Raw genomic sequence first — 15,831 nt, forward strand, 5'->3', positions numbered from 1 at the left:
ATGTTTGGCTCCTCTGGTTACTCTGCCAATGCCTTTCTGTGTCTCTGCCATGTAATGATCCATGTGCCCACTTACCTTAGCCACTATGAGGCCTGACAGGAGCTTCCATGTTGTTGAGAGGCAGATTATTAGCTGATAGTTGGATGGGACTGATCCCTTGTGGGGGTCTTTCAGTATCAGGACTGTTCATCCAGTCTTGGTGGGTTAGCTTGTGTAGTATTACACTGGAACTGGGAGAACACTTTAGCTGGGTTTGTCAAGAATAGCTGGTTTATTTGCCTGGCCTCTATTTCTCTTGTGTATCTCCTCAGTCGTGGAGCCAATGCTTGGAGTCTTTGTTTGGCAGTTTCCAGAGCCTCAGGTATGTAGGTCTGGCTGTACCTCTGGGTTATCCCTTTCATAGTTTTACCCTTCTGGAGTTCTGACAGATGGCTAACTTCCCTTCAAACAGCCTTTATTTTGCCTTCCAACCTTCTCTTCCACTGTGCCTCCTTCTTGCCCTTCATATAGATGTTACGTCTGCTGAGCATCTCCAGAATAACTGTTGCTGGACTGTATATCAGCTCAGCAACAGTTGCAGTTGGGATCATACTTATTGCTGCTTTCACATCAGCTAGCAGACTTTCTGGTGGTACATCGCTAATTATCTGGGTGTCGGGGTTGGCAGGCTCTCATCTTAGCCATGATCTTATCTTTCAGGTCAGTTACTCTCTTATCCAACTGCATTGGCGCTTGGTACCCAATCTCTGAGGAGATGTTAGCAGTCCCATTCGACTCAGCGTCCCCTTTGCCACAGCATGAACATCTTCTCAATCTCGAACTGTGATAAGAGCTGCAGCTTCATTTTATGGAAGCTCCACATAATATAAGTATAATTTTTATAAATATTTTAGAATAAATTAAAATAAATCATGATAACTTCTAAATATCACTAATAAACAAAAAAGTTTCATTGCATATGTCTGTAGTGATAAAATACTGTATTTAAAATATTGTTGCATTGTTTTTTATTAATTCATGCATGAAAGGGTTAATGATTTTTTAGTTTTCTCCAAAATAATGACAAATTATTTTATTTTTAAATTTATTTATTCTACTAATTTTATAAGATACATAAATTTAAATCCTTTTGATATTTATTTCAGTTTTATGAAAGTAAATAAATGAAAATTACTTTTCTTTTTTCTTTTTAAATTTTAAAGTCCCTCTCCCTGAGCCGTCACCTTATCGTGGTGGAGGGGTTTGTGCGTCCCGAAGATCCTAGCAGCTATGTTGTCGGGGGCTTTATGCCCCTGGTAGGGTCACCCATGGCAAACAGGTGTCTAGGGGAGGGACCAGACCAAGCACGGCTCATAGACCCCTATGATGACGACTAACCTGGGCATGAATGTTCCCTTGCCCGGACGCGGGTTACCGGGACCCCCCTCTGGAGCCAGGCCTGGAGGTGGGGTACGAGAGCGAGCGTCTGGTGGCCGGGCCTTCGCCTATGGGGCCCGGTCGGGCTCAGCCCGAAAGGGTTACATGGGCCCCACCTCCCGTGGGCTCACCATCTGTGGGAGGAGCTGTAGGGGTCGGGTGCAATGTGAGCTGGGCGGCAGCAAGGGGCGGGGACCCTGGCGGTCCGATCCCCGGCTGCAGAAGCTGGCTCTAGGGACGTGGAACGTCACCTCTCTGGTGGGGAAGGAGCCTGAGCTTGTGCGCGAGGTTGAGCGGTTCCGACTAGATATAGTTGGACTCACCTCGACGCATGGCTTGGGCTCTGGAACCAGTACCCTCGAGAGGGGCTGGACCTTCTTCCACTCTGGAGTTGCTCATGGTGAGAGGCGCCGAGCAGGTGTGGGCATTCTCATCAGCCCCCAGCTTGGTGCCTGCACGTTGGGGTTTACCCCGGTGGATGAAAGGGTAGTTTCCCTCCGCCTCCGGGTGGGGGGACGGCTTATGCACCGAACAGCAGTTCAGAGTACCCACCCTTTCTGGAGTCCTTGGAGGGAGTGCTGGAGGGTGCTCCTTCTGGGGACTCCATTGTTCTGCTGGGGGACTTCAATGCTCACGTGGGCAATGACAGTGATTCCTGGAGGGGAGTGATTGGGAGGCATAGTCCCCCCCCTCTGAACCCAAATGGTGTTTTGTTATTGGACTTCTGTGCTCGTCATGGATTGTCCATAACGAACACCATGTTCCAACATAAGAGTGTCCATATGTACACCTGGCATCAGGACTCCCTGGGCCGCAGTTCGATGATTTATTTTGTAGTCGTATCGTCGGACCTGCGGCCACATGCCTTGGACACTCGGGTGAAGAGGGGGGCAGAGCTTCAACTGATCACCACCTGGTGGTGAGTTGGTTCAGATGGTGGGGGAGGAAGCCGGTCAGAGCTGGCAGGCCCAAACATGTTGTGAGGGTCTGCTGGGAACGTCTGGCTGAGTCCCCCGTCAGAGCGAGCTTCAACTCCCACCTTCAGCAGAGCTTCAACCATGTCCCGAGTGAGGCGGGGGACATTGAGTCCGAATGGACTGTGTTCCGTGCCTCTATTGCTGAGGCGGCCAGCCGGAGCTGTGGTTGTAAGGTCGTTGGTGCCTGTCGTGGCGGTAATCCCAGGACTCGTTGGTGGACACCAGCAGTGAGGGATGCCGTCAAGCTGAAGAAGGAGTCCTATCGAGCCTTCTTGGCCTGTGGGACTCTGGAGGCAGCTGATGGGTACCGACGGGCTAAGCGGCATGCAGCTTCGGCTGTCACTAAGGCAAAAACTCTGGCATGGGAGGAGTTCGGCGAGGCCATGGAGAAAGACTTCCGGACGGCTTCGAGGAGATTCTGGTCCACCATCCGGCGGCTCAGGAGGGGGAAGCAGTGCTCCATCAACACTGTGTACAGTGGAGATGGGGTGCTGCTGACCTGAACTCGGGACGTAGTGGGTCGGTGGAGGGAATACTTCGAAGACCTCCTCAATCCTACCAACACGTCTTCCCATGAGGAAGCAGAGCTGGGGGACTCAGGGGTGGACTCTCCTATCTCTGGGGCTGAAGTCGCTGAGGTGGTCAAAAAGCTCCTTGGCGGCAAGGCCCCGGGGGTGGATGAGATCCGCTCGGAGTTCCTTAAGGCTCTGGATGCTGTGGGGCTGTCCTGGCTGACACGCCTCTGCAGCATCGCGTGGACATCGGGGACAGTACCGCTGGATTGGCAGACTGGGGTGGTGGTCCCCCTTTTTAAGAAGGGGGACCAGAGGGTGTGTTCCAATTACAGGGGAATCACACTCCTCAGCCTCCCTGGTAAGGTCTATTCAGGGGTCCTGGAGAGGAGGGTCCGCCGGATAGTCGAATCCCGGATTGAGGAGGACCGGGGTGGTTTTTGTCCTGGCCGCGGAACAGTGGACCAGCTCTATACCCTCTTTGGGGTCCTGGAGGGGGCATGGGAGTTTGCCCAACCAGTCTACATGTGCTTTGTGGACCTGGAGAAGGCATTCGACCGTGTCCCCCGGGGGCTCCTGTGGGGGGTACTCCGGGAGTATGGGGTACCGGACCCCCTTGTACGAGCTGTCCGGTCCCTGTACGACAGGTGTCAGAGCTTGGTCCACATTGCCGGTAGTAAGTCGGATTCGTTTCTGGTGAGGGTTGGACTCCGCCAAGGCTGCCCTTTATCACCGATTCTGTTCATAACTTATATGGACAGAATTTCTAGGTGCAGCCGAGGTGTTGAGGGGATCCGGCTTGGTGGCCTCAGGATTGGGTCCCTGCTTTTTGCAGATGACGTGGTCCTGTTGGCTTCATCTGGTCGTGATCTCCAGCTCTCGCTTGAGCGATTCGCGGCCGAGTGTGAAGCGGCTGGGATGAGAATCAGCACCTCCAAATCTGAGACCATGGTCCTCAGCCGGAATAGGGTGGATTGCCCTCTCCGGGTCGGGAGTCAGGTCCTGCCTCAAGTGGAGGAGTTTAAATATCTCGGGGTCTTGTTCACGAGTGAGGGAAGGATGGAGCGTGAGATGGACAGATGGATCGGTGCGGCGTCTGCAGTAATGCGGACTCTGCGCCGGTCTGTCGTGGTGAAGAAGGAGCTGAGCCAGAAGGCGAAGCTCTCGATTTATCAGTCGATCTACGTTCCTACCCTCACCTATGGTCATGAGCTGTGGGTCGTGACCGAAAGAAGGAGATCTCGTATACAGGCGGCTGAAATGAGTTTCCTCCGCAGGGTGGCCGGGCTCTCCCTTAGAGATAGGGTGAGGAGCTCGGTCATCCAGGAGGAGATCAGAGTAGAGCCGCTGCTCCTCCACATCGAGAGGAACCAGTTGAGGTGGCTCGGGCATCTGGTCAGGATGCCTCCTGGACCTCCCTGGTGAGGTGTTCCAGGCACGTCCCTCTGGGAGGAGACCCCGGGGAAGACCCAGGACACGCTGGAGGGATTATATCTCTCGGCTGGCCTGGGAACGCCTCGGGATCCCCCCCTGCAGAGTTGGTAAATGTGGCTGGGGAGAGGGAAGTCTGGGCTTCCCTGCTTAGGCTGCTGCCCCCGCGACCCGACCCCGGATAAGCGGCAGAAGATGGATGGATGGATGGAATTTTAAAGTCCTTCAAAATCATATTTTTTTCAATCAATTTTTTTTTATCAAATAAATAACTAAAAGCAAATAACTTTTGAAATGTTTTTCTTCCAGAGTGAGGCTTTCTGACTCAACTTTCTGACTAAACTGAGCATTTAGCTTCCAGGTGTTTTTCTGTCTTTCTTCTGCCTGATAATGAATCACTTCGGCATCTCTTTGTTTCAGGCGTCTGAGATGCATTCATACAAAGCTCTGGTGCTTCTGGGAGTTTTTCTATCAGATACGAATCGAACCCTTCTGGCCTTTTCCCATCCATCCACAGCAGCAGGAGATGAATGTTTCCTGCACACCTGGCTGGTTAAATCCAGACAGGGACGGCATCATGTGATTCCAGCCAGCAGTATTATGAAGATGAAGGAATGTCTTCCCTCCTTCCTCCCTTTCTCTGCAGGGAATCAGCAGCCTCTTCAGCTCTCTCAAAGTGGTCCGTCTGCTGCGTTTGGGTCGGGTGGCCAGAAAACTGGACCACTACATCGAGTATGGGGCCTCTGTGCTGACTTTACTGGTGTGTGTGTTCGGCCTGGCGGCCCACTGGCTGGCCTGCATCTGGTTCAGCATTGGGGACTACGAGGTGATCGACGACGACAACAAAGTGAGGAGGGACAGCTGGCTGTACCTGCTGGGAGAGACGGTGGGAACGCCGTATGAATTCAACGTGTCGGGCTCGGGGCGCTGGGAAGGCGGACCCAGCAAAGACTCTGTCTACATCACCTCTCTGTACTTCACCATGACCAGTCTGACCAGCATCGGCTTCGGAAACATCGCTCCCAACACAGACGGAGAGAAGATCTTTGCTGTGGCCATGATGATGATCGGATGTAAGTCTCTGTTGGTCTTCTCTGTGTTTATCATTTACTCAGCGGTGTTTCTGCACCTTCTTCACACATGACTTCTTTGGATGATGGAGCTTTAAGCCGCGTTTGTGGAATTCAGGTTGAACTGTGTCTACAGACAGATGATACGGTCACATGATGCTTTTTCATCTGGAATTAAATCATTCCAAATTAACAGTATTCTTCTCAGGGTTGACATGGAAACACATCCTTACTTAACTCCACTTTGGATCAGTGGGTTGTGACGGGTTCTGATTGGACAGGGGGGCAGACGGGACATATTGACGTCTCCCGGAAATAAACAAAGTTCCCTTCATGTTTGTCATCTTTTCCATCGTAACACGGAGAGCTACATAAGAAGCAGATTTGTCTTCATTTTAGGATCATTTCAAAGTTCCAGTTAGCGTTCTTATTTATGGTGTTGCCGTGGACGTTGTGCATACGGCAGGTCAGAGTTGCCATGGAGACGTGTTTTTTAAACCCCAGCAGGTTTATCACTGAAACGACCTGTAACTTCCTGGCAGCTCTTTCTGCTCGGTGTTTAGTTTCTGTCTGGAGCTTCAGCAGGTCTGGATGTTTCACTGGGTTGGAAAGACTTAAATCCTCCCTGACAGACGTCCCGTTGTTAGCAGTTTTCTCCGTAATGTGATGCAGCTCGACGTGTCCTGTCCTGCTGTGATGGAAAACCTCAGTGAAATATTAACTTTGCTGTCATACGGAGCGAACCCCCCCCACTGGCCCCCTGCTGTCTCCTGTGTTTTGTCCCGCAGGACGTCTGATTCAGCCTGAACGCTGCAGTATGAAGCAGCTTCCCTGGCAGCTTTACGGTTGCAGAACACACCTCGAGCCTTCAAGACTCCAGAATCGAGTCGTAGTCCGTTCAGTTTCACATCAGGTCCTGGGGGTCATACATGATCCGTGGTCCACTCAGACCTGGATGAGGTCTTCACTGAATGAAAAACTGAAAGAAGGACCATCCTGGATCTGATAAACCAGCTCGGTTAGCGAACATAATTCATCTGTCTGCTTTTATAAAGACGTAAGACAGAGGACGGAAAGTCCGGAGACGTTCTACATGCAAAACACATGTAAACACGCCGAAAAACACGTAAACACGCCGAAAAACACGTAAACACGTCGAAAAACACGTAAACACATCGAAAAACACGTAAACACGCCGAAAAACACTTAAACACGCCGAAAACCACGTAAACGCGTCGAAAAACACGTAAACACGCCGAAAAACACATGTAGACACGCCGAAAAACACGTAAACACGCCGAAAAACACATGTAGACACGCCGAAAAACACGTAAACACGCCGAAAAACACATGTAGACACGCCGAAAAACACGTAAACACGCCGAAAAACACATGTAGACACGCCGAAAAACACGTAAACACGCCAAAAAACAAATGTAAACACGCCGAAAAATGTGTACCACATTCCAGAACTGTTCCGCTAACATGCTCGGAAGGACGGGAAGCTCGCTGTCTGTGGACAGAACTCACCGTTCTGTCCACAGACAGCCATCTGAGCGCCGTCCATCATCTCGCAGCGGGTCTAACTAGACTCCGTCTCTCCACAGCGCTGCTGTACGCCACCATCTTCGGTAACGTCACCACCATCTTCCAGCAGATGTACGCCAACACCAACCGCTACCACGAGATGCTGAACAGCGTCAGAGACTTCCTGAAGCTCTACCAGGTCCCAAAGGGCCTCAGTGAGCGAGTGATGGACTACATCGTGTCCACCTGGTCCATGACCAGAGGCATCGACACCGACAAGGTAAACGTTCCCATGGTTCTGGTCCAGGTCTGACTGAGACCACATCGTATTGTCGCTGGAGGTGTCGCCTGGTTGCTGCTGCAGGAAACCGTTTTACTCTGGTTAAAATAGTTGATTTAAATTTCCTTTTATTTAATTTACTTTAGATTTGATTGGATTTAATTAAAGGATTCGTCTGTTTAATTCATTTCTGATTTAAACCTTCTAGTTATTTTCTGTCCCAATCATTTCATATTTTACTTTAAACTGAGTCCTTTTTGTTCTACATCGTGCCAGCAAACAGCTGATGCGACGTTGCTATGACGACCCGTCTCTCTGCAGGTGCTGCAGATTTGTCCCAAGGACATGCGGGCGGACATCTGCGTCCACCTGAACAGGAAGGTGTTTAAGGAGCACCCGGCCTTCCGATTGGCCAGCGACGGCTGCCTGCGAGCGCTCGCTATGGAGTTCCAGACAATCCACAGCGCGCCAGGCGACCTGATCTACCACGCCGGCGAGAGTGTCGACAGCCTCTGCTTCGTCGTGTCGGGATCGCTGGAGGTCATCCAGGATGACGAGGTGGTGGCCATATTAGGTGAGAAGTATCAGCAACAACTAAGTTTCCTCATTAAGATCCAGAGTTTCTCAGGTCCAGAACGAGTTCAGTCTCTGTGGAAATGTCGCGTCTCTGTGGAAACGTTGCGTCTTTGTGAAAATGTCGCGTCTCCGTGGAAACGTCGCATCTCTGTGGAAACGTCGCGTCTCTGTGGAAACGCCGCGTCTTTGTGGAAACGTCGCATCTCCGTGGAAACGTTGCGTCTTTGTGGAAACGTCGCATCTCCATTGAAACGTCGCGTCTCCATTGAAACATTGCGTCTTTGTGGAAACGTCGCATCTCCGTGGAAACGTCGCGTCTTAGTGGAAACGTCGCGTCTCTGTGGAAATGTCGCGTCTCTGTGGAAATGTCGCATCTCCGTGGAAACGTTGCGTCTTTGTGGAAACGTCGCATCTCCATTGAAACGTCGCGTCTCCGTGGAAACGTCATGTCTGCAATAGAAGCTTTGTCGACGTGTTTCTGCTGGTCTCTATTCACTGATGGAAAACGAGTTTAGGCCTGCAGTCTGTCGGCTGACTTGTGTTCAGTCAGGTGTCTGGTGGTGAAAGTGAAGATGTCCAAAGTGATGAAGACTTCCTGTTAGAAACAACTCGGTTCCGCTCGGTATTCTGGATTTCGTCTCTGAGGTTTATAAAAACTTCTCAGCTGAGAGGAAACGTTTGTCCTCCGAGTGAAACGAGGAACTGAAAACCTGGGTTTACACGTCTGCTCCACGCTGGAGGAGACGTGTGTGTGTGTGTGTGTGTGTGTGTGTGTGTATAAAGCATGTAGTGTGTAAACTTGGTATGTTCAAATGAATACAGAAAATTCATTTGCATGTGCACACATGATAAAACTACATTATTTACAGAAAAACGTCGTAAAAAGCATCTTTTCCGCTTGTTAAACTTTGTCTTTGATGATTCTGTGGAAAAACATCGACTTTGTGTGTTTTGTTTGACGTCGACGGACATCCAGCAGAAATTCATCATTTCCAGACAGAAGGAATAAAACAAGTGAAGCTGTGAAGAAGCAGACGCGTCAGCATGACGTCACACCCTGCAGACCTTCCCGTGCCGCTGCGTCGCCGCATCCCGCCTCCCTACGAAGCGGCTCCAGCCAGCGAGCGCCGCGACTTTCCTGATGCATTCACACGTCGCTGGCAGGAGGTCAGGATGTCCATGGAAACCTCGTCTGCAGCAGGGAAACGGGAACAATGCAGACGTTCTTCAGTCGAAGACAACAAAAGTCACGTTCTCCTTGTTTTACATGAAGAAACACCAGCAAGTGAGATTTTATAACCAGCAAGACCAGTAACAACCCGTCAGACCAGCAGGAAAAGGCTCCAGTCTGTCCCTGTGTGTTGTTTTAAACGGGGCGTTTCCTTCCTGGACAGGTCGCCTTTGTAGCAACGTTCCATCAGCAGAAGTCGACACATAAAGCAGTATTTTCCTCAGTTCCCACCAGAGGAACAGAAACAGGTTTTTATCTGTTGATCAGAAACTGGAAGAGGTGCAGGTCTCTGATCTGGTCTCCAACCTTCCAGTCGGAGGCTGGATCTGGTCTGGTTCAGCTGGTTAAAGAGGTTTTACTCGGCTTCTGTGCAGGTTTGATCTCTTCTTCAGGTCTATGTGGGATGTCAGCGTCGAGGTGAGCGTACGATGTGCAGAAAGATCCTCAGAACCCTGATCTGCTGGTTCAGACACAAATCTGCCCGGTGTGTTTACTCAAGATGTTGGGACTGCAGGAGAACGAGGCCTCGCCGGTGCAGTTTGTGGTTTCAGACCCAGCAAAACCAGTTATGATCTTAAGTTTTGGAACATTTCCGATTAAATCCAATCGGAAAGTGTCCCAAAACTTATGATAACTTGTATATCCATTCATTCCCAGGCTGAAGTCAGTTTTACATGAAGACACAAAAAAACATCATTTTCTTGTTATTGTAAATAAGTGATTGCCATAGCAACGCATGTCTTATGGGTGACAGCTGGAGCGACGCTCAAGTGAACCTCAAAAAGCAGGTTGAGCTCGGTTACCATAGTTAGAGACGAGTGACAGCAGGTTACCATCATTAGAGACTGGTTATATATGGTTACCATAGTTAGACACTAGTTACAGCCGGTTACCATGGTTAGTGACTAGTTACAGCCAGTTACTGTAGTTAGAGACTAGTGACTGCAGGTTACCGTGGTTAGTGACTAGTTACAGCCAGTTACTGTAGTTAGAGACTAGTGACTGCAGGTTACCATGGTTAGTGACTAGTTACAGCCAGTTACTGTAGTTAGAGACTAGTTACAGCAGGTTACCATCATTAGAGACTAGTTACAGCAGGTTACCGTGGTTAGAGACTAGTTACAGCCGGTTACCGTGGTTAGACTAGTTACAGCCAGTTACCGTGGTTAGAGACTAGTTACAGCAGGTTACCGTGGTTAGAGACTAGTTACAGCCAGTTACCGTGGTTAGAGACTAGTTACAGCAGGTTACCATCATTAGAGACTAGTTACAGCAGGTTACCGTGGTTAGAGACTAGTTACAGCCGGTTACCGTGGTTAGACTAGTTACAGCCAGTTACCGTGGTTAGAGACTAGTTACAGCCGGTTACCGTGGTTAGACTAGTTACAGCCAGTTACCGTGGTTAGAGACTAGTTACAGCCGGTTACCATGGTTAGAGACTAGTTACAGCCAGTTACCGTGGTTAGAGACTAGTTACAGCAGGTTACCATCATTAGAGACTAGTTACAGCAGGTTACCGTGGTTAGAGACTAGTTACAGCCGGTTACCGTGGTTAGACTAGTTACAGCCAGTTACCGTGGTTAGACTAGTTACAGCCAGTTACCGTGGTTAGAGACTAGTTACAGCAGGTTACCATCATTAGAGACTAGTTACAGCAGGTTACCGTGGTTAGAGACTAGTTACAGCCGGTTACTGTGGTTAGACTAGTTACAGCCAGTTACCGTGGTTAGAGACTAGTTACAGTCTTTTACTGCAGTAAACAGGTTGATTTTAGCACTGAGACCCGACATCTCAGTAAAAGTTGCGTCCAGAAGCAACAAGCCTCGGCTGAACACGGTTTACTTCCTCCTGGTGATGCTGCAGGTTCTTACTTGTTTTACTGACCCAGACCTGCTCTGTGTGTGTGTGTGTGTGTAGGTAAAGGTGATGTGTTCGGGGATGTGTTCTGGAAGGAGATGACCTTGGCTCAATCCTGCGCTAACGTCCGAGCCCTGACCTACTGCGACCTCCACATCATCAAGCGGGACGCTCTGCAAAAAGTTCTGGAGTTTTACTCCAACTTTGCAAACCACTTCGCCAGAAACCTGCTGCTGACCTACAACCTGAGGAAGCGGGTGAGTCAGCGGTTCGCTTCTGCTCTCCACACGCGAGGACAACAAAGACGCGCGTGTTTCTGCATATTAATGTGTGTCTGTGTCACATCATCTTTCTGCTGTGTGGCTCCGTTTCCATCTCAACGCGTCACATCAGCAACTCACCGCTGTCTCCCAGAGATCAGCCGAGGTTTACGCTCTTCTGATCGTCCCCTGCAGCGTTAACAACACCATAAGCAGTGGCGCGTTTGCAGCGGCATTAGCTGTTTAATCAGGTTAAAATGAGACATTCTGAATATTCAACATTAAACAAGCCCTGCGATGGACTGGTGACATGTCCAGGTGTTCCCGCCACCCTGAGTTGGATTGAGTGGTTAAGAAAATGAATGAATGAATAAACATTAAACAATTTAAGATGCAACAAATTTCTTTAATCCAGCTGCAGTGTAACCGGCGGCGGCGACCATCAGACAGTCGTCATGTGGAGGCCCACGGCGCCGCTGCTGGTCGCTGGCCCTGAGGTCAGCTGACTCGCTGCAGTGTGAAAGGCCCTAAAAGCCCATTTTGTTTGGCTTTCAACGCCGGTTTCATTTGTTTTAAAAGGTTTTCAACATGTTAGCTTTGATTCTGTTTGTGTGCTGATCTGTGGTTGTTTAAAAGTTACTAAATTTACTCAGCATTTCGGTGAAAACTGAAACAAAACTGCTCCAAAACCCAAGAAACGGAATCAGTTTCCCTTTTTTCTGTGAAGTGAAACCTTCTGCAGAAGTGTAAAGTTTCACCGGCATCCAGGAGTGATTTTTAGTTTTCTGGGTTTTAAAGCAGGCGACCAGAAAGGAGTTTTCAGGCAGAGGTTTATGTTTACATAAGTGGACGTGGAGATCAGGACTGAAGACATTGAGGAAGTGAGCGACTGGTTGGCTCAGTGCATCGTCCTGCCTGGAGATCGGTGTCTTGTTCTGCTTGGCGGTGCAATAACATGCAGGTGAAATGAAACAACCTTCAAACCAGCAGCAGTTTCTGCACAGCTCACACTGAACAACATGTTTCGTACCGCAGTTTAGCTCGTTGATGTATTTTAGAGTAAAGTGACACGTCAACCAGACTGGATGACAGGACTGAATTAACCTGAAGGTTTTAACCACATGCTGTAAAACATTTGTCTGAAATATTTAGTTTTATCTGATCTTGTTATTGAGATATTGATCATATTTATGGATCTGATTGTTTGGTTTTTCTGCTGAATGTAAAACATGGAGTTCAGCAGCTTCTGGCCTCTTCTCATCGGGTCGGCTTCCGCTTCCCGATGGCCACGCCCGCCCACGCCATTGCTGCAGTATAAAGACCCGCTCAGACAGTCCGAGCAGAGGTCATCGACATGCTAAACAGAGGTCAGCCATGATGTGACCTTCACTTCCTGCAGAACCTGCAACCAATTCAAGGACTGAACCAGGGACTAAACTCCAGTCCTCGAGGGCCGGTGTCCTGCAGGTTTTTCTTGTCTCCCTGCTCCAACACACCTGATCAAAATGAATAAATAGGTGGACAAGAAGCTGCTTTTTGTTGGTAGAGGGAAACAACGAATACCCGCCGGATCCCTGTGGACTTAACCTCTGCTGTCCGGTTCACTTTCCAGAACTTTCCACTTGAGCTGTTTAGTCCACTGTTCTTTGGACACATTCCTTCAGGTAGATCACCTCATCCCCAGCCCGCTGCGGCTTCATATCCGTCCTACTGTTGCTGGGGGCGACATCGTCCCTCTTCATTAATTCCCCATGGAAACGACACCATGAGCCACCGACAGCGCCGTGCTCACAGCGCCGACAGCGCCGTGCCGACAGCGCCGTGCCGACAGCGCCGTGCCGACAGCGCCGTGCCCACAGCGCCGTGCCGACAGCGCCGTGCCCACAGCGCCGTGCCGACAGCGCCGTGCCGACAGCGCCGTGCCCACAGCGCCGTGCCCACAGCGCCGTGCTCACAGCGCCGACAGCGCCGTGCCGACAGCGCCGTGCCGACAGCGCCGTGCCCACAGCGCCGTGCCCACAGCGCCGTGCCCACAGCGCCGTGCCGACAGCGCCGTGCCCACAGCGCCGTGCCCACAGCGCCGTGCCCACAGCGCCGTGCCCACAGCGCCGTGCCCACAGCGCCGTGCCCACAGCGCCGTGCCCACAGCGCCGTGCCCACAGCGCCGTGCCGACAGCGCCGTGCCCACAGCGCCGACAGCGCCGTGCCGACAGCGCCGTGCCGACAGCGCCGTGCCCACAGCGCCGTGCCCACAGCGCCGTGCCCACAGCGCCGTGCCCACAGCGCCGACAGCGCCGTGCCGACAGCGCCGTGCCCACAGCGCCGACAGCGCCGTGCCGACAGCGCCGTGCCGACAGCGCCGTGCCGACAGCGCCGTGCCGACAGCGCCGTGCCCACAGCGCCGTGCCCACAGCGCCGACAGCGCCGTGTCCACAGCGCCGTGCCCACAGCGCCGTGCCCACAGCGCCGACAGCGCCGTGCCCACAGCGCCGTGCCCACAGCGCCGTGCCCACAGCGCCGACAGCGCCGTGCCCACAGCGCCGTCAGCGCCGTGCCCACAGCGCCGTGCCCACAGCGCGATGACTTAAATGCTATAGGGTGTTCTTTGAGTTATATTAGAAACCGTAAACCGAGCAGAGTCTAATAATATGCTGATGACGCTCTGCTGTAGCTGTAAATCTAGTCGAGGCACAATGGTTGGTTGTCTCAAAACATCTTGCCGGACTTGATGATCGTGTGGTTTCTGACAGCACAATAAAGTTGTCACATGACTGGTAAGCTAGCGTTCCTCTGCCTTTGTGTGAATCTTGGTCTGGCTTGGTTATTTAGGAAGGACTTTGTCCACTGGAACCTTGCAAAAAAAACAGGAATGATGACTTTCCGCTTCACGCTTTTCCAGTTGGAACAATAACCAAACTGGGTCCATTACCTGAGAACAAGATCAGTATCCGCTGTTCTTCTGGACTATTTAACAGCCTTAAACCACCTTTAATGGTTTTACTTTTCTTTTTTCTTCGTAACAGATTGTTTTCCGGAAGATCAGCGATGTGAAACGTGAGGAGGAGGAGAAGCTGAAGAGGAAGGATGAAGCTCCTTTAAACCTCCCTCCAGACCACCCAGTCCGACGACTCTTCCAGCGGTTCCGACAGCAGAGAGAGGCCCGGCTTGCGGCCGAGCAGGTCGGTCTGGGACCCGGCGATGTGGAGAAGGGTGTCACGCACATGGAGCCCAGAGGCCCACAAATACTGGCTTCCACTAGTCTGGCCATGGTGACTGAGAATACAAGCACCTCCACATCTACAGCTTCCTGCTCATCAGGAACCCCCAGCAGAGTCATGGTCCACAATACTGTCACCCAAAATGGGAACTTGACCGGCTGCAAGTCTGCAGAGCCTCCAAAAGCTAAAGGCTGGGGACGGTTCAAAGACTCTGTGGTGAAAGCCGAGTCGTGGAGCAGCGTCTCCAAAGCCGAGTCCATGGAAACGCTGCCCGATAGAACTAAGTCTCACGACGAAATGTCCCTGAAGAAAACCGACTCCTGCGACAGCGGCATCACCAAGAGTGACCTCCGCCTCGACAATGTCGGCGATCCAAAAACCCCCCAGGATAGGAGTCCAGTCCAGTCCGAGGAGAAGAGGGTCTTCCCTCCGATACCAGAGCAGAGCATGCAAGCCTCCTTCCTGGAGCTCAAACAAGAACTGAGAGGAGACATCAGGTCTCTGAACAACCGCATGGCGGCCATGGAAACTCAACTCGACGAACTGCTTCGACTTCTGAAGTCTAGAAAGTCATCTGGCTCTTTTTTTGAAATCTCTCGGCCGCCGTCCCCAGACTCCGATAAAGACAGCTTCTCTTAAACGGGACTTTTTCCAGTCTGAGCAGAAAGCATCTGACAGCTGAACACTTTTCACCTTTCTTGCACTCAGATTGTTTAAAGGTTACGAACCAGAATCAGAACAAAGCTTTTGATGACACTTTGATTTCATGAGGATTCCAGACCCTCAGGTTGTTTTAACATAGTTTAACGGTTGTTTAAACAGGACTGTGGCACTGTGATGAAGATCCAAAAAAAACTACCTAGTTGTTCATAAAAACTTAAACAAATGATGAAGGCTTTTACCACTGTTAGCATAGTTCAGCTAAAGGCCCATTAGCATCATTAAGCATCACATTTCATACAGTTGATCCAAAGATTGAGATTCTGAAATCAGGACGTTCAGGAACTCCTAGATCTTTGTGTAAGAGACGAAAAGCCAGCGGTTCTGACCAAACCGATCACAATCAGTTACAGATAAATATAGAAACATTTGTAACCATCAGTTTTTTATTCTCTCGGAATGTTTAAAGAGAAGATGAGGTCTTGATGTTGAAAGCTTGAGTTCTTTGGAAATTCAACCATCTTGTCGCCTTACTTTTATACTTGACAATATTTCTAATTTCTGTAGTTTCCGGATTGCTTCACCGGGAACCTTCTCTGCACACCGCTGTCATTACCGAAGAGCTCTTTCGCTCTTCACAAGCTCAGTTTGAAGCTTTAGTAAAGCAGAAAACTGCAGATGTCAGGAGAATCGTTTATTTCCTGGTACGACACATCCTCCTCGGTGAACGCTCCCTTCATAAAACCCACTAGCCACCTAAAAATCCAAGCAGCCATTTTCCAAGATGGCTGCTGTTGAGTACACACAAATATTTGC

The 15,831-nt window shown here is 50.6% G+C and overlaps 1 protein-coding gene across 1 annotated transcript in view; it reads left to right on the forward strand.

The window, feature by feature from the left end:
• LOC306774641 (voltage-gated delayed rectifier potassium channel KCNH1-like) overlaps positions 1–14,994 on the forward strand; it is a gene marked incomplete at both ends in the record, with an annotated part of 36,258 nt that extends 21,264 nt beyond the window's left edge. The window contains 5 exons of the mRNA XM_079264781.1: positions 4,983–5,409; positions 7,014–7,213; positions 7,535–7,787; positions 10,938–11,134; positions 14,161–14,994. Coding sequence (XP_079120907.1) covers positions 4,983–5,409; positions 7,014–7,213; positions 7,535–7,787; positions 10,938–11,134; positions 14,161–14,994 — 1,911 coding nt within the window. The remainder of the gene's footprint in view (positions 1–4,982; positions 5,410–7,013; positions 7,214–7,534; positions 7,788–10,937; positions 11,135–14,160) is intronic.
• Positions 14,995–15,831: the final 837 nt, after the last annotated feature.

This window comes from Telmatherina bonti (genome assembly GCF_933228915.1).
Source record: "Telmatherina bonti genome assembly, chromosome: 3".
Classification (NCBI taxonomy): domain Eukaryota; kingdom Metazoa; phylum Chordata; class Actinopteri; order Atheriniformes; family Telmatherinidae; genus Telmatherina; species Telmatherina bonti.